General features: G+C 49.0%; 1 protein-coding gene across 7 annotated transcripts in view; it reads left to right on the top strand.

The window, feature by feature from the left end:
• CLEC16A (C-type lectin domain containing 16A) overlaps window positions 1-17,565 on the top strand; it is a 217,403-nt gene that overhangs the window by 70,146 nt on the left and 129,692 nt on the right. For all 7 annotated transcript variants that reach the window (XR_009005334.1, XR_009005333.1, XR_009005332.1 and 4 more), the window contains exons 12-13: window positions 3,357-3,457; window positions 16,208-16,330. Coding sequence is in view for 4 of the 7 variants with exons in the window: in XM_007188393.3 (XP_007188455.1) it covers window positions 3,357-3,457; window positions 16,208-16,330 (224 nt within the window). In the remaining 3 variants the exon portion in view is untranslated. The remainder of the gene's footprint in view (window positions 1-3,356; window positions 3,458-16,207; window positions 16,331-17,565) is intronic.

Below are 17,565 nucleotides of genomic sequence, written 5' to 3'. Positions count from 1 at the left end.
CACACACACACACACACACACACACACACACACACACACACACACCCCCTATTTATTAATGCAACTTAAAGTGAAGACCCGAAGCAGGCTAATTTTTTCCTCCGCGTCTTGTTTATCTCTTTCTTGACACGTGTTTCAATTATCTAACAGACAGGATTAATTTTTATCAGTTGCACAGGGGAGCCACTTTTAGTTTGGGTTAAATAAAAATCATTGCAGGGCTTCCCTGGTGGCGCAGTGATTGAGAATCTGCCTGCTAATGCAGGGGACACGGGTTCGAGCCCTGGTCTGGGAAGATCCCACATGCCACGGAGCAGCTGGGCCCGTGAGCCACAATTGCTGAGCCTGCGCGTCTGGAGCCTGTGCCCCGCGACGGGAGGGGCCGCGATAGAGAAAGGCCCGCGCACCGCGATGAAGAGCGGCCCCCGCTTGCCGCAACTGGAGAAAGCCCTCGCACGAACCGAAGACCCAACACAGCCAAAAATAAATAAATAAATAAATAAATAAATAAGAAAAATCCTTAAAAAAAAAAAAAAAAAAAAAAATCATTGCAGCACAATGTGGGCTGTCAGTTGTACTGACAAGGACCTTTCTGACTTTGTGTTGTGACAACAAAATGTGACACCTGAAGCTCTGAAAATTAAGAAAATCATTCTAAACACAGCAAGGGAGGGGGAAGCAACCTTTAGGTGCTTGCACGGCTTTAATTCGAATATGAATCATTGAAAAACCAAAAATGACATGTCGTGGGGGATGCTTAAGCTAATGTAGGCGCATCTGCTTAATAGAATATTAGCGGCTGCTTTTCCATGAATACTGTCATGATGTGTTCAGTTTCTTAGGATCTAATAAATGGAAACAGCACGTATTTTGCATAGTATGGTAATACTGTAGCTTTCCTAAAGGAGGAAAAATACCCATGCAGTGTCAAAAACAAAAAGTCAACCGACCAGAAAGTTACGTTGGAGTGTTGGAGTTGAGACTTCTTTTTTTCCTGAATTTTAGTGAAGAGAGGGGTTTTCTTAGAGTTGATTGAGATTGTTTCTTAACTTTCGGTGACTTTGGCATCTTCTACCACATGGTTCATAATGGAAGCTGATCCTGTGTCTTAAGTTGGGCCACATGCAGATTTGTGGCCCCCAGGAACTCTGGACAGGAGCTGCGCTGTGCTCTGAGACCAGGTACCTGCCAGGGAGAGACTGGCCCTCGTGGAGAGTTGCCAATACCTTTGCAAAGGTATTGAGTTGTTGGCTGTCAGAGACACCGCCACGGACTTCTGTCCTCTCACCTCCTGCACTGAGCCAGGAGGAGGGCACTGAGGATGAGGGAGGGGACAGTTTGTCCTTGACATGAATTGGATCTTGACATTGGTCTGCTTGTCCAAAGAAACAGCATAGTACAAAGTGGAACTGTCCTTATATTCGCCATACACTGTGGGCTATATCTGCATTCATGGTTAAATACAGGCTTAAGAAACCAGAAACCATTCACAACATTCTCTCTTTTCTTTAAAAAAAAAAAATCCTTTTAAAATTTAAAAAGTAATACACATTCAGAAAATGTAAAACTTGAAAAGTATAAAGAAGGAAAAAAAGCTCTCCATAATTCAAAGGCAGCTGTTATTAGCATTTTGGTGATTTCCTGCCAGTCAGTTTTCAATGCCAATATAGTGGGAATTCGGCCCTTCTTCCCCCCAATAGCTTATACCCCCAATAGCCATGTATATTACTTTTTAGTCTTGGTTTTCTCTAATATCAAACCCCAAGCATCTTTTTCACTTTATTGTACTCTTAGTAAACAAAATTCTAATGGCTTCATAATACTTCGTCTCATGAAAGATGGTATATCCACTCAGCCCTCCCTCTGCTACTGGGCATTTGGTTATTCTTATTATTCCCAAATGACAATACAGTCCAAATTCCAAGCAGCTGGCTTACAAGAAAGTGTTTTATACTTTATCCTGCTCTTACGTTTGGAAGCGTTATTGCTAGGGGCTTAGAAAAAAACAGATCCACACATGGCAAGACTCTTCGCGCATTTGAATGGTGATGACAGATCTGGGGCTCCAGAGAAATAGAGCCTGAACGTAAATGTTCCTTAAAAGTTTCTTCCTTTAATTTCTGTGTGTCACGTGCTTGTTTGAAATGTTATGACAAGTGCGTTTCACTGCTTCTGCATTTTTCAATATAATATTTTGAATCGGTGATACATTTGTGGAGTATCAAAATTCAAAAAAGTATAAAATGTTATTCAGTGAATAGTCTCCCTGTTTCTCTGCTGCACCATCTCGCCCCCCCGCTCCCCCGCCCAGTCAGCAGTGTTGACAGTAGCTTGTGTCCTTCCAGGGGTAAAGTGTGCCCTTGGTCACTCATTGAGTTGCTGTGCTCTCTTGGCTTCAACCTGGCATCCGGGAGCAGCCGCAGACAGTCATGGGATCAGAGCCTCCTGCCTACAGGCCAGATCTGTGCATATTCTAGTATCCTTGTGTTGAAGAGTCTTTCCGGGCCAGGCCCTTCACCTGGAAGGGCAGCATTCAGGGTGTGCAGTTTGTGGTATTTGCAGCCACTCTATAGATCTCACCCACAAAGCATCAGGCGAGAGACTTCCTATCGATCCCTTCCAGTCCGGGAAGGTCAGCCCAAGAAATCACTGGGCCAGGACCTGCCAAAGTGAGATCTTGGAGAAGTGCCCTTGGAATACTCAAAATAGACATCCACAGCAGCTCTCATGTATGAGCACTTTCCACCCTGTACCTGGGCCTGTGTTAAATGCCTCTCTGTTGTCATTTCACTTGAATCTTCACAGTAACCTCGAAGGGTTCAATCCCCATCTTGCAGATGGGGGAAAGTTTTAGGTAACGTACCCAAGGGTTTGCAGCTAAGAAGAGGCAGAATCAGAAGTCGCACCCAGGCAGTTCTTGCTCCAGGGTCCACATTCTAAAATTGTTCAGACTTGTTGGTGCCTTGTCTGCTATTGTGAGTCTATCACATTGCCCCGTTTTCTTCATTCTCTTGTCACTCTTTGAAGTGATGATGTGGCGTGTCCATTCTCTGTCTGCCCACTGGCATGGAAGTGCCTCAAGACCAGAGACTTGGTATCATTTATCCCCAGTGTCTGGGACAGCGGGTGAACGATGCTGAGTGATTAAGCGGTTGGTTCGTTCCTTAGTCAGTTTATCCTGGAGACGGCAGCTTCGCACGGGCGGGGCCTGCCTCTCAGTCCCCTTTGTGTCCTCCAGGCCTGGTGCTGGACTGGGCACACGGCGGACGCGCTGCATGCTGGCGGTGGGGCTGTAAAGGGCTAAGGCAGCTGCTTCCCGTGTGCAGGTGAGGCTCATGCGTGCCCCTCTTTTCCAGACCCTTCCTGGATATGGTGTACCACGCCCTGGACAGCCCAGACGACGATTACCACGCGCTCTTCGTGCTCTGCCTCCTGTACGCGATGTCTCATAACAAAGGTAAGCTGCTCAGCTTGTCTGCCTTCAGGGCAAAGGAAAGCTGCTTTCCTTGAAGAATTTCCTTTCTGCTTTTGGCAGACTCCCACAGAACTTCTCTTCAGCCTCGTTAGAATTTCTCAGGTGCTTTTCTACAGACTAAAGCCACAGGAATCGGTTACTCAGGCGGCACGGGGCTGGGGCGGGCAGAGGGGGAGTTTCAAGTGTTGACCGTCCAACCCAGCATGACTGTTCGCACTGTGGTTTGCTTTCAACCCCTTGGTTTACAACTGACTTAGGCTTCCTACCTCTTTCCTAACATCAGAACAGAAATCAGTCAAATTGTAATCTTGGTTTTGCTATTTATAAAAGTTGATGTGCTGTTCTGGGTTCAGAGCTAAAATAGACTCTGAGTGGATTGTGTGGAAGCGTAGGTTTCCTTTCTGAAGAAAGGTGTGGTTCTCTGGCTTCCCTTGTTGAGGCCGAGAGGTCAGGATCAGACTCCCGCGGAGCTGACAGATTTGATTAGAATCCATTCATTTACTTCCTCTCTGAGAACAGTCGCTGGTGTGTGTGCCACCTGGCTTGACACGGGCAAGTTCTCAAAGCACCACATCAGAATCTCTTTGAAGAAGAAATCAAGAATATTCCTTCTGGACCCTGCCAAGCGCTGGGCTTGGCATAGATGAGACTTTGCATCAAGTTTTGTTTTAGTAGGTTTTTCATAAGCTTATTGGGAGGTAGTTGGAGGTGGGTTTTACTAAGACAGCCTATGGCTGGAGTCATTTAGAAAGCACTCAACATAAAGTATGTACTTACTCTTAAATCATTAATCATGATAAATAAGTTGATTAGTGGCAAAAGGAAATATAGTGAAAAAGGCCTCCTCTCTCAAGTTTGTCCTCCAGTTCTCTTCACAGGCAGTTCATGTTAACAGTTTCTTGTGTGTCTTTTTAAAGATATCCATGCAAACCCAAGTACAAGTGTATATTATTTTATTTATGTGGGTTCCCCACCCCCTGCCCAACATGAATGGAGGTTCATTCTTTATTGTCTCTTCTGTGCCTTGTTTTTCTCACATCGTCATGTATCAACATGTCACTTCCCATCCCTGTAGAGCTGCCTCGTGCTTTTTAATCCTGTGTCTGTGCCATCATTTATTCCGCCATCCCCTTACTGAATGACACTGAGTCTATTTCCAGGCTCTTCCCACTAGAGACAGGACTGGCCATGATGGCTCTTCTCCTGTATAAGTCATTGTGCTCACACGCAAGGGTGTAGATCTAGCCCGAGACTTTTCTAAAAGATGCATAGCAGGCTCCGAATCCTCCCTCCACAATCTCGTTCACTCCCATGGTTTCTGCGACTCCCTCCAGCTCCTGCCTTGGTGACTGGCACACGGGAGCCCTCAGTTACTGGGAGTAAACAGAACTCCAAGCCTGACCGATGGGAGTTGGTCCCACCCATGGATCGCCTGCCATTCCCCCGACCCTCACCTTCCAAGCCCGCCTCACTCCAGCCCTGCAGTCTGAACTCCTGACCCTTGCACGCTGGAGACTTCTACCTAGGTGACTGAGCTCCACTTTGAAACAGTCTGTCTACACCACACTCATCCCCCCAAGATATACCCTGACCTCATCACACTTCCTTCCATTTCTGGTTCAGTTGAAATTGCCAGCCAAGGTTGAAACTGCCACGACCTTTAGCTCTTTCCCTCCTTTGAGCCCAGCATTTAGTCATCAGGTGTTGTCATTTCTCCCTCTTCAGCCTGTCTGATCAGCAGAATTTAACTGAGCACAACTCAGTGCCTGGCTCTAAGTGAGGTGCTGGAGGCGAGAACCAAAGGCACGAGAGCAAGAGAGAGATTGAACACGTCATCCCAGTGGCCATGATCACAGCCTCCCCGAGGGGTCAAACACACGGCCATTTTATAATCCATCCTCCACAGCACTGCCGGGTGATTCTCTGTAAGACTGTGTTGACCGTGTCCTTCCCCTGTTCAGAAACCTTTGGTGCTTTCTTCTCTCCCTTGAACTCCAGTCTCCTGTACCTGCCATTTTGAGTATCTGGATTGCACCCACCATTCTAACTTGACCTGATTCCACCAACTTCCCTGTCATAAACCCTTGGCTCCGGCCCAGGGAGTCAAACTTTACTACGCAGTGATTGAACTCTTGCATGGAGATAAACTTGCAGTGGCTGTCATGGTACTCACTGAACTCTTTAATATTCTTTTGGTTGCAAGGCGCAGAAACCACCTCACATTAATTTAACTAAGAGAGAGAGTCTTATAGGAAGGCCCCTGGGGCAGCTCGTGGGATCCAAGAAGTTGCCGAAAAGCCGAGGGAAGGGCAGGACCAGCTCTGGGGACTTCCCTTAAGGTAGATCGTGTTGTGAGCCCATCAGATCCCAGGCAGGGAGTCTGTCTCCGTTCAGGTTTCAAACTGTTGGGCAAGAGATCCCATTGTTCCAGGCTGGTGATATGTCTAACTCTGGCACAGTCAGTTATGGCTGGGGGTTGGGTGGGTGAGAGTCAGGGTCACATAGCACAGAGCTGGCTCCAGGGGTTTCAGCTCTGTGTCTGGAACTGCTCCCAGAGAAGGGAGCTTCTTTGGAAGCCTGGCAGCCACCCCAGTCAGAGCCAACACGTCTACCTGTTCTTGGCTGATCTGCCACCTTCTTGTATCCATCTGTGTTTTTTCCTGCCATTTTCTCTGCCGTAACATCACCACCTATTGAAATTCTGCTCAACTGTCAAGGGTCTGCTGAGAACTCACCTTCTCCTGGAAGTTTTCTCTGATCCCTTCAGGTGATACTCACTCTGGGTTAGTACCGCCTCGTGTGGCAGGCACATTTTATACTTTGCTGGATTTGATTTGCTAAAACTTTGTTAAGGATTTTTGCATCTGTATTCCTGAGTGTTATTAGTCTGTGGTCTCCCTGTAATTCTCTTGTTTTGTTTGCTCTCAAGTTATGCTTACCTTACGAAATAAATTGGAAAGTATTCCCTCCTCCTGAATTTCTTGGAGGAGTTTTGGTAGAACTGGTATTATTTCTTCCTTTACTGTTTGGTAGAATTCACCAGTGAAGCCATCTGGGCCTGGAGTTTTCTTTGAGAAAAGGTTTCAAAGTACTCAATTTCTATAGTAGATAGAGGACGGTTAAAGCTTATCTGTTTCTTCTGTTCAAGTTTTGGTAGCTTATGTCTTTCAAGGAATTTGTCATTTCATCTAAACTGTTGAATTTATTGGCATAAACTTTTTTTACTATATTCCTTTATTATCCTCCTTTTTTTTTTTCTTTTTTCCTTTTTTTTCGGTCGTGCTGTGCAGCATGTGGGATCTAAGTTCCCTGACCAGGGATCAAACCCATGCACCCTGCAGTGAAAGCACAGAGTCCTAACCACTGGACTACCAGGGAATTCCCCTTTTATTATCCTCTTAATGTCTGTAGGATCTATAGTGGTGCCCCCTTTCTAATTCATGGTATCGATAGTTGAGGTCTTCGTTTTTTTTTTCCTGATCAGTTTGGCTAGAAATTTATCAATTTTATATTAATTTTATTGGTCCTCTCAAAGAACTTTCTTTTGGTTTCATTGATTTTTTTCTCTGTTGTTTTTCTGTTTTATATTTCATTGATTTCTGTTCTTTATTTCTTACCTTTAGATGCTTACTTCAATTTTAATTTACTCTTCTTTTTGTAGTTTCTTAAGATGGAAGCTTAAATCATTGATTTTTTTTATGCTACTCAGTTTATTTTATTTTACTTTTAAAAATTAACATACAATAAAATTGACTCATTTTGTGTGTAGTTCCATTAATTTTAGCATATTTATGGATTTGTGTGAACACTGCTATAATCAGGTGTTACGCTGTAGTTCTATCAAACAAAAAATTCCTTCATGCTATTCCTTTTCAGTCATATCCTCTCCATACCAGTCATTGAATTTTAAACTTTTCTTCTTTTATAAAATGTGAGTTTAATGCTGTACATTTTCCTCTAAGCACTGCTTTAGCTGCCTGCAGTAAATTTTGATATATGTGGTTTAATTTTTATTCAGTTTAAAATATTTTATAATTTCCCTTCTGATTTCTTTTTGTCTATTCTATCATCTGTGTAATTTCTAGCCATGTTTCTATTATTGATTTTTCTTCCGGTTTGATTTTAGGTTATATTTGTTATATTTTCCCTTTTTTTTTTTTTTTTGGCATGCCTGATATTTTTTGATTGGTTGACAGTTACTATGAATTTTATGTTATTGGATGCTGAATTCTTGCTTCCTTTCAATACTTTTGGGCTTTGTCCTGGGACAGGGTGAAGTTACTAGGAGTCGTTTAGGTCTTCTTAGACGCTTGCTTTTAAGCTTTGTTGGTGCTAGTCCAGAACAGCCTTTAGTCTCTGGCTCACTTGGCCCCAGTACAGAGGCCGTCCCCTTCCAAGGGCTCTACTCGATAAGCCATGATTAGGTAGTCCTTCCATGCTGGCCGCTGGGAATGTGAGCTCTTCTCAGCCCCGTGTGAGCTCCTGGGGTTGTTCCACCTGCCTCCTCCCAGCAGGCCTTTCCCTTTCCTCACCTGCATGCACAGGGCAGAACTTAGCGGGAACCTAAGAAGGAACCCCCTCGCCCATCTGTGCAGCTCCCCCGTCTCTGCTACTGTCTCGTATCAATTCCAGCCACTTGGCCTCTCTGAACTGCAGACTCTGCCTTCTCACCTCAGAGAGACCGTGAGCTTTGTTTGGGTTTTCTCTGTCAGTGGTGAGGCCTGGAAACTTTCCAGACAGAGACCTGGAGCAATCACTGGGCACACTGCCTTAGTTTCTTCTCTCTCAGGATCACCCTCCTATGCTGCCTGTTGTCTTGTCCAGTGTCTCGTAACCATTGTTTTAGATGGTTTGCCTTTCTTGGCTGGAAGTTGTAGCATTTAAAAAAGAAAGTTTTATCAAGGTATAATTGATAAACAGTGAACTGCACATATTTAAAGTGTACAATTTGATAAGTTTTGACACATGTATACACCCATGAAACTATCACCACAGTCAAGTCAGTGTACGTATCCATCACTCCAAAAGTTTTCTCCTGCCCTTTGTCTCCCCTCCGTCCCTCTCTTCTCCCACCCCTCTCCCTAGGCAACTCTGAACTGCTCCCTGTCACTATAGCTTGGTTTGCACTTTCTAGACTTTTATGTAAATAAAATCGTGCGATAAATACTCTTTTTTTGTATGGCTTCTTTCAATCTGCATAATTATTTTGAGATTCGTCCATGTTGTTGTGTGTATCCGTGGTTCCTTTCTTCTTATGTTTGAGTAGTATTCCCTGTGTGAATGTACCACAATTTGTTTACCCATTCATCTGTGAACGGACGTTTGGGTTGTTTCCAGCTTTTGACCATTACGAACAAAGCTGCCGTGAACACTTGTATATAAGTTTTTGTATGGACGTGTATTTCCATTTTTCTTGGACAAATGCTGAGGAATGGGATGACTGAATCATATGATGGGTGTGTGTGTGTTTGTTCTTAAGAAACTGCCAAACTGTTTTCCAAAGCGAACGCATGCGCTTACATCCCAACCACCAGTGCACGAGGGTTCTGGTGTTCTGATACCCTCACCAGTGGGTGGCACGACCACCTTTTTTGTTTTAGTCATCTTAATGGGTACATAGTGGTGTCCTATTGTGATTTTAATTTGCATTTCCCTAATGACTAATGACGTTGAACAGCTTTTTAAGTGCTTAGTCTGCCATCTTCTCATTTCCTTTGCCCGTGTTTTAATGGATTGTCCATTTTCTTATTGTTGAGTTTTGAGAGTTCTTTATATTCTATATACAGGTCCTTTATCAGATGTGTTTTGCAAAGATTTCCTCCCCGTCTATGGCTGGCCTTTTCATTTTCTTAACAATACCTTTGGAAAAGCAGACGCTTTTAATTTCCATGAAGTTCCCATGGCACTTTTTTATGCTTTTGCTCCGCGTGTTTTCTCTCCCACTCTGGACCGCCGGGCCTCTGAAGGCAGAGACCGCGTCGCTCTCAATGGCCTCCTGCAGTACTCAGCTCGGCGCCTGACACCCGGTCAGCGCTCAGCCAGAGCTTGCTGACTGATTGCCTCTCAGCCGAGTGGCAGCTCCCCCGCGCTGCTCTCTTCCTGGCAGCCGGTGCTCGGTGCACTCGGGGCCTCCGCAGGGAGGGTGCTGTTGGCGGGGGTGGGGGTGCCCAGCTCCAGAAGGCCAGGGGGCACGTGGGTGAACACTTCGTCTTACGGGGGGCTGGCTTTCTGAGCGGGCTTCCTTCCAGGAGCCCCGCCGTGTGCTGGGGAGCGGAGAAGTGGTGGCTGGCACACCACGCTCCTTCGTCCACGATGTGGCCAGAGAGACGACCCTGCCGAGGTCCTGCTGGGGAGCCCACCTCTCTTTCTTCCTAAAAGAGTGGGACTCCGTATTCGAGGGAATTTAATTCCTTCTTCCACTTCCTGCTAATGCTTTTCATTTATTTACTCATTCAGCCTTCTGACAAATATTTCTGAAGCCCTTCTTAGATGCCAGGCACTGTGGTTAATATTGAGAACACAGCGGTGAACCAAACAGAGATTTTCCTGGTGGCGAGTGTGGCTGCTGCGGAGGGAGCAGGGCGACAGTGGTGGAGGAGAAGGCAGCGTGACGGGTGTGATCTGTGATTGTGGAGGAAGCCAGGGGTAGTGGTGCAGGGGTCACTAGCTTGGGTGGTCAGGGAAGGCTTCTCTGAGGAACAGACATCAGAGCTGAGGCCTGAAGAATGGGAAAGAGTCGGCTCTGCAAAGATCTGAGGCAGGAGTGCTCCCGGCAAAGGGAACAGCCTGTGCAAAGACCCTGAGGTGCAAAAGACCTTACAGGTTTGAGGAGCAGAAAGCAGGTCAAGGTGAGGCTGACCAGGTGGGCAGGGACCAGATCGTGAAGGGCCTTGAAGGCCGCAAAAAGGAATTTAGATTTTATTCCAAGTGCAGTGGGAAACACCTAAAGGATTTTTAAGTAGAAGAGTGACATGGTCAGATGGAAATTTTTGGAAGATTACCCTGGCTGCTGGATGGAAAGTCGGTTAATGGGGCTGGGGGAGTGAGTTGCAAGGGGGAAGGCTGGGAGGCTCGTGAGGAAGCTGTTGCAGTAGTCCAGGCAGGGATAACGTAGACTGAATTACGGCGCATTGGCCGCGGAGATGGAGAAAAATTGGAAGGTTTTACGATACATTTTGGAGCTACAGCCAGGACGAGCTGATGGACTGGATGTGGGGGGTGAGGGAAAGGGACGCTGGGGCAGCTGTGTGTGGCCATTTACGAAGACAGGGAGACAAGGGGAGGCGTGGGGCCGGGGGCGGAGACTTCTGCTGGATTTGGGTGGGAGGGGGCACCACGGCAGGAGTCTGTGTGATGCCCAGGGCCCTGCCTCCTGCCACTGTGTGACTGGTGGTGCCATTTCCAGAACCGGCGAGTGTGGGCTGTGAAACAGGGTGGGAGCGGAAGCTGGAGAGCTCACGTTCAGCACCCTGAGGCCCAGGTGCCTGGGGCACCCCCAAGGGAAGCTGCCGCTTGGTGTACGCTCCAGTCTGGCCTGCGAGCACAGGTCTGCATTTGGTGGGGGCCGTTTGGTGGCGGTGGGTGGGTGGGTGGTTTCTGTTTTGGTTAGGCAGCAGGCAGTTCGCTGCACTTAACCTTCAGCCTCTCTTTTCCAGACCCGTGCCCTCTAAGCAGGGCCCCTAATGAAATGGTCTCTTTCTGATAGATTTTCCATCATAAGACAATTTTAACATAAAAGCAATGTTAATAAAAACCAAATGTTAGCTCAGGCCTTCCAGTAAATCATAATAGATTAGATGCTGCACCGAAATGAATATCGCGCAGTGGAAAAGGGCTGACCGGTTGGAGGAAGGCTCTCGCTGTGATTCCGTCTGGCCCCGTGGTGAAGGCTGGTTCACATCTGTAATAGCAGATGCAGCCCTCTCTCCTTTGTCGAGTCTGCAGGGCCCTGGCCCAGGGGAAGGGGAAGGGAGGTGAGTTTTGCAGCTTCGTCTTCCTAAAGGCTCCCCTGCTCCACCCACTAGCCCTTCTGCTCCCTGCCCCCTCCATTTATCATTGTTTACCCAAGAGGAATCTTGGGCTTTTTGCTTTTTGTGTTTTGCTGAGAAGTTACTGGAACATGGACGAGAGGTATGGGAAAGGTTGAAAGGTAACAGGATAAAGGGAGGCTTTTGCCATGCGGAGAGTTGGCAAAATATCATTTTGGATCTCGACTGACACATAATCAGAACTGGAAGTACATTGGAAATTGGCCCAACATCTGGTTAGCTTTCGAAATAGTTGGTCTATAGTCTTCCAAAGCTGGCAATGCTTGTGTGACTCCAGCCAAGGAGACCGAAAGAAAGAAAAAAAATTTTTTTTGTAGTTTGTTTATTTATTTTTGGCTGCATTGGGTCTTCGTTGCTGCGTGCAGGCTTTCTCTAGTTGCGGTGAGCGGGAGCCACTCTTCCCTGCAGTGCGCAGGCTTCTTGTTGTGGAACACGGGCTCTAGGCGCGCGGGCTTCAGTACTTGTGGCTCGTGGGCTCAGTAGTTGTGGCTCGCAGGCCCTAGAGCACAGGCTCAGTAGTTGTGGCACATGGGCTTAGTTGCTCCGCAGCATGTGGGATCTTCCCCGACCAGGGCTCAAACCCATGTCCCCTGCATTGGCAGGAGGATTCTTAACCACTGCACCACCAGGGAAGTCCAAGAAAAAAATTTTTTGACGATTATTTTTACCTGGCACTATTGTGGTCTCTTTAGGCAGGTTTGTCTGTCTACTTCTTTTTATGTAGCTTTGGTCTGGGTCTGTTCTACCCTTGTCGTGAATGGGGGTTTCCACTAAGGAGGAAGAATCTAGAACCCAGAGGGGAAGCTTAGGATCTGGTTACCGACATCACAGAGCCACACCCTTCCCTTCTATTTGGGATTCTTTGAATTAGTTAGTTGGGAGTTTGGCCCCCGCCAGTCCGCAGCCCGGTGCTCGTAGGGTGGAAGTGATGGCAAGGGAGACCCGTTCTGACTCACTGGGGCAGAGCGGGATCTGACCCCGGTGGGGCGGGAACGAGGAAGCGTGTGGTCTGCTGGAATCTGGACGTGCGAGCGCGGCTTCCCGGGCCGTGTGAAGTGCATCTGGGTTTCTCTGGAATTTGTCTGTCACTCAGCACTTAGGGGGTTGAAGCAAATAGGACAGTATATTATCTACAGTGTTTATTTCAGTCAGAGGGAAATGGCTGGCGAAGGAACTCGATCGGGTTTGCAACAAAACCTGCTTCTCAGTGACTGGAAACCTGTGTGTGTGTGTGTGTGTGTGTGTGTGTGTGTGTGTCTATGTCTATCTGTCTGTCTGCCTGTCCATCCGTCCGCCTGCACACGTGCCGTTTCCCTTTCACATGCATATCATTGTCATATTATCACACTGACCTTGTTCATTCACAGCTGTCAGCCACTGTTTTGTTTGGACCCAGAAGAATGTCTTAGAGGCCATGGTGGGAAAAAGAGAGAGACAGGGAGGGAATGAGGCACCTGGCCGAGCAGAAACTTTGGGGAAAGAGCGGAGATGCCCAGAGGGGTTCTTTACAAAGTTCTGCCATGTGTTGTGTGGAGTGGACCCTGCTCTCTGCCTCCCCTTGGCTGGTGGTAAAATCTACTGCACATAGGATGCGTTGCAACATGGAGTCTGTTTTGGGAAAGTGCTGGAAGCGGGGAGATCACCTTGAGTGGCCAGGGGGATGGGGGCTGCTCTAGAGTTGGCCATGACAACCAGATCATGTCACCCGCTGGCTGCCCTCCAGGGGTCCTGGCATCCAAGCCGTGTCTGTCCCTCCCCTGGCTTCTGCCTCATCACTTCCACCCAAAGCCCCGACCCCGCTCTCCCCGAGTTCTGCCCCTTGGCCTGGCAAGTCCCGGTCGTCCCTGAGCATCTCATCCTTCAGAGTCCAACCTAGCTGCATGTCCCCCGCGCCCCGGACAGGCAGCTCAGCGTGCCTTCTCTGAGCCTTCTAAAATAGCTTGATGTTAGCTTCGGTTAGTTTGTTTTCCTTTGCGTCCTTTTGTTCTTTCATTCTTTCTTTCCTCTTATAACACAGCTGATATAGAACTACATTAAGCCACGTTCAAAGTAAAAATTCCCATCAGTGCAAGGTAACGACAGGTAACTATTGAACGTGACCGAGTGCTGCTTCTTACTGCGTCCTGACAGCAACCCTGGGACGGGCAGTTTCTGTAATTATTCCCATTGAACATGTAAGGAGGCTGGGAGTCCAAGAGGTAAGTATCAAAACAAAATTCCTCCAGCACCTGGCACCTGGCTCTTTCCCCTTCCATCCCGGCCACAGTGCGGCAAGAACCCTGGGAGAGAACGAGCCCAAGGGCACGAGGAGGCCCTGCGGGGCTGGCGGTAGCTTTTGTCAGACCAGAGGGCAGGCCCCTCTCAAACTGTTGCTGTGGTCAGCTCACCACACAGGGGGTGCCACCCCCTCCCCGTCTGGATCCTGTCCATCTCCGGAATCAACCCAGTTCTAACTGGGCCTCTAACGTGGTCTGTGACCTTGGGGACGTGACTTAGCATCTCTGGGCCTTAATTTCCTCACTAAAGGAAGAGGTTGCACTGGAATCTGGTCCTGTGAAGTCTTGAGGTTTTTCAGTCCCCCTGGGTCCCCCGCTTCACGGAGGGTGGAGCTGCTAGCCGAGGAAGGTCAGGATAACCTTGGCAGGTTTTTCTTCCTGTTGAGAGAAGATTTTGCCACAGATTTCCTCATTTTTGACCAATTCTAAGGGAGTCAGGGCAATAATAGGCAAGAGACAAAAAAGGGAACTCGCCATGGAAATTCAAGAGCTGGTCCGAGTCTGTCTCCCAGGCCCTGCCGCTGCCGCTGCGTTCCCGGGGGAGCCAGAAGCTGGCTCCTCGCACCGTCTTCTTTGAAGTGGGATGACGGCTGGGGGGTCATGGAAGTGGGTGATGTGCCCGGCAGGCCGGGGAGCCATTGTTTTCCCCAGAATCACTGACTGACAGTTCCCAGAGGGCCAAGAACGAAAGGGTAGAGAGAGATTCACACGGTGTTGACATTTCTGGAAAAAAGCAAATGCCAGAAAGATTCAGTTGATGTCCTTCTTGCCATTTAATAAACCAGAATGCTTCAGAGCTAGACATTTAGCATCAAAACGAGATACAGAATCCACAAATCAAATTTTCATCACAGTCAAATTTTTTGATGAAGCCACTTCGGTGCGGTGTGAGAGGGGGACCTGCTCACCTCCAGCCCTCGGGCCACCTCCACCCGTGTCATCTCCTTGGCATGACTTAACCTCCGGTTCGGAGTTGGAAGGAATTCAGTAGCGCAAGATATATTGTTATGGTTTATTACGTCAATGTGTGAGTGTGGGAGTTACTTAGAATCCAGACAATCAGCTCCTCACTGCTATCCTCCGCTATTTTGTCAGGGTTCTAAATGAAGCATCATTTAGTACTCAAGGGGCCGTATTTCAAGAGTTCCCAGAAGTGCCACCATCCCCCCTTTTGTAGAATAACTGGAAAAGACGTGCTTCAGGCACAAACAATCCTTCCAGCTCCCCAGGCGTGGAGCAAGTGAAATGTTTGTTTCTGCGAGCTTTTCTGCAAGTCTAGTTTTCCAGAGCTGGGCTCGGCGGGAGGAGAGGGATTTGGAGCACTGCCTGTCCCACACCTGGGCTGGCGAAGTGACCCCAGCAGGTCGTCCTGTCACCCTGGCCCCCAGGTCCTGCTTTAGGAAAAGTGATGCTCGGTTCAGTTAGACTCTGAGCGCGCCCTCTCTCCTTTCCCAAGCCCCCCACCCTCCCCCTCCCCCACCCCACCCCCCGTCTCATCTTTGTCTTTGAAATGCTGTTAGATTTCCCCGGAGGAAAAGTGATTCCTCTGCCCCTTAAACGTAGACCCGCTTTGTCAGTTTTGTCGCATTTGCGCCTTTCTGTGAGCCCAGCACGGGGCTGCCTCCTCTGTGCTTCCCACGCAGGGGCCCAGCTCTCCAGTTTGGTGTTAAGAGCTGGAGATGCGATTGGTGGGCACGACTGTAGGTTCCTTTCCGTCTGGTCTGTTTCCCCCATTGTGGGATGGGTCTCACACAGGGGTGGCCTCGGAGGGCGCGCAGACCAGCCCCGAAGCGGCAGCAAAGCCCGCAGTGCCAGAGTTTCTCCTTTTCCCACCCCCTTCCCACTCCTCTGACTGTGCCCAGGAGCATGTCACAGTCGGGCTAGTGTGACCTCAACACCTTTCACGTACCTGCCGATCGCCCTTTCTAACTCAGAGCAGGCCTCGGGCCACAGTGAGTAGCCAGTCAACAGTCTTTGGCTGAAACATAAAAAGTTTGTTACTGTTGGTATTGCAGCCATGCTGATTTCCCATTTGCAAGTAGTGTTAGAAAATGTATGTTTTAGGGAATTCCCTGGCGGTCCAGTGGTTAGGACTCGGCGCTTTCACTGCCGAGGGCCTGGGTTCAATCCCTGGTGGGGGAACTAAGATCCCTCAAGCTGCGTGGCATGGCCAAAAAAGAAAAGAAAAGAAAAGAAAATACATGTTTTAATATATTTACTTAAGGTCCAGTTACAGAAAACTCTGAGGTGAGTCATAGTACAGGCAGCACCCGGTCATGGCAGGAATCACGAGGACGGACCGTGGACGGCCAAGGTTGAGGAAGCCCCGCTCGAAGGGGCCTTTCAGGACATGGAGGGCACTCGGTATGGCAGCTGCGCTTACAGCCGGCCCCTTTTCTCCGTTCCAGGCATGGATCCTGAGAAACTCGAGCGGATCCAGCTGCCAGTGCCCACTGCGGCCGAGAAGACGACCTACAACCACCTACTGGCTGAAAGACTCATCAGGATCATGAACAACGCGGCCCAGCCAGGTGCCCGGGCGTGCGGGCGGTTCACAGGGGTGGTGGAGTTATGGGGACCAGGCCCCGCACTGGCACCAGGAGCCCTGGCTTCTAGATCTGGCCCCGCTGGGAATCCAGGCAGACCTCAGCCATGCCCCTGCCACATACCCCTGTGTCCTGGGCCACCCGGACCCCTCCCGTCCAGCTGTGTCTTCGTCTCGGGGTCTCCTCCTCTTTCCTTCCCCCATGGTGTTTGTGCCAGACCCTCTCTTTCTTCTCCTTCCATACTCAACCCGGCTTTGGTCAGTTTTGCCTGTGTCTGCAACCCTCCTCTTGGGGTGGCCCAAGGCCACGTTTGAGCATGAACTAGGCTGAGAGTGTGAGTGAGGGGGAAGGTTGATAATACGAGATGTGCCCGGTGTCTGGCACGTGTCAGCCTAGTTCTGAGGTCTTGGCCAGCACCGACCTGCAGCCACAGTAGGGGCTAGAAAGAGCAAGTGGAATGAACTAGCACAGTGGTTCTCAACTGGGGGCAGCTTTGTCCCCAGGGGACATCTGGCAATGTCCAGGGACATTTTTGGTTGTCACAACTTGGGGAGGGGTTGCTCCTGGCATCTAGTGGGTGGAGGCCAGGACGCTGCTAAACATCCTACAGTGCACAGGATGGGCCCCCACAGCAAAGGATTATCTGGCCTCAAATGTCAATGGTGCTGAGGCTGAGCAACCCTAATTGCAAGGCAGGGAGAGAGGCCATCGGGGCGTGAGTGAGTGCGCAGGAAAGGGCCAGACGGAGATGCAGCCTGGTGGAGAGAGAGCCACTGAGCTGAGTGACCAGGAGCCGTCCAGGGAGCGGGCACTGGTCAGGCTCAGGAGAAGGGCAGCGGTCCAGGGTTGTGATTGCAGCTGAGGACCTCAGAATCAAGGGGGGTGGTGGCCAGAAGCACAGTGTGACTGCTGCGGAGTGAGTGCAGGGGCTTGGAGAACCAGGTCCAGGGCCTAAAGGGTATCGGTAAACTCAACAAGTGTTTATTGAGTGCCTCCTGCATGCCAGCCTCTGTATGTGAGGGACGAGGGTGTAGGAAGTAGGGGACAGACGTGGATCCTGTCCTCCAGGAGCCACGGCTGGGGGTCTGTGAAGTCCCGGCAGTCTGGGACTCCATGTGGAGATGGAATGTAGACCTCAGTGTGGGTTCAGGGCCAGAACTAACACTGTGGAGCTCACAGATGGTTTTTAAAGTCACAGGAGAGGAGAGAGGCATGTCTAG

The sequence above is a fragment of the Balaenoptera acutorostrata genome, chromosome 15 (genome assembly GCF_949987535.1).
Source record: "Balaenoptera acutorostrata chromosome 15, mBalAcu1.1, whole genome shotgun sequence".
In the NCBI taxonomy this organism is placed as follows: domain Eukaryota; kingdom Metazoa; phylum Chordata; class Mammalia; order Artiodactyla; family Balaenopteridae; genus Balaenoptera; species Balaenoptera acutorostrata.
Note: the sequence above shows the minus strand (reverse complement) of the source record. Positions and strands in the feature narration are given on the sequence as shown.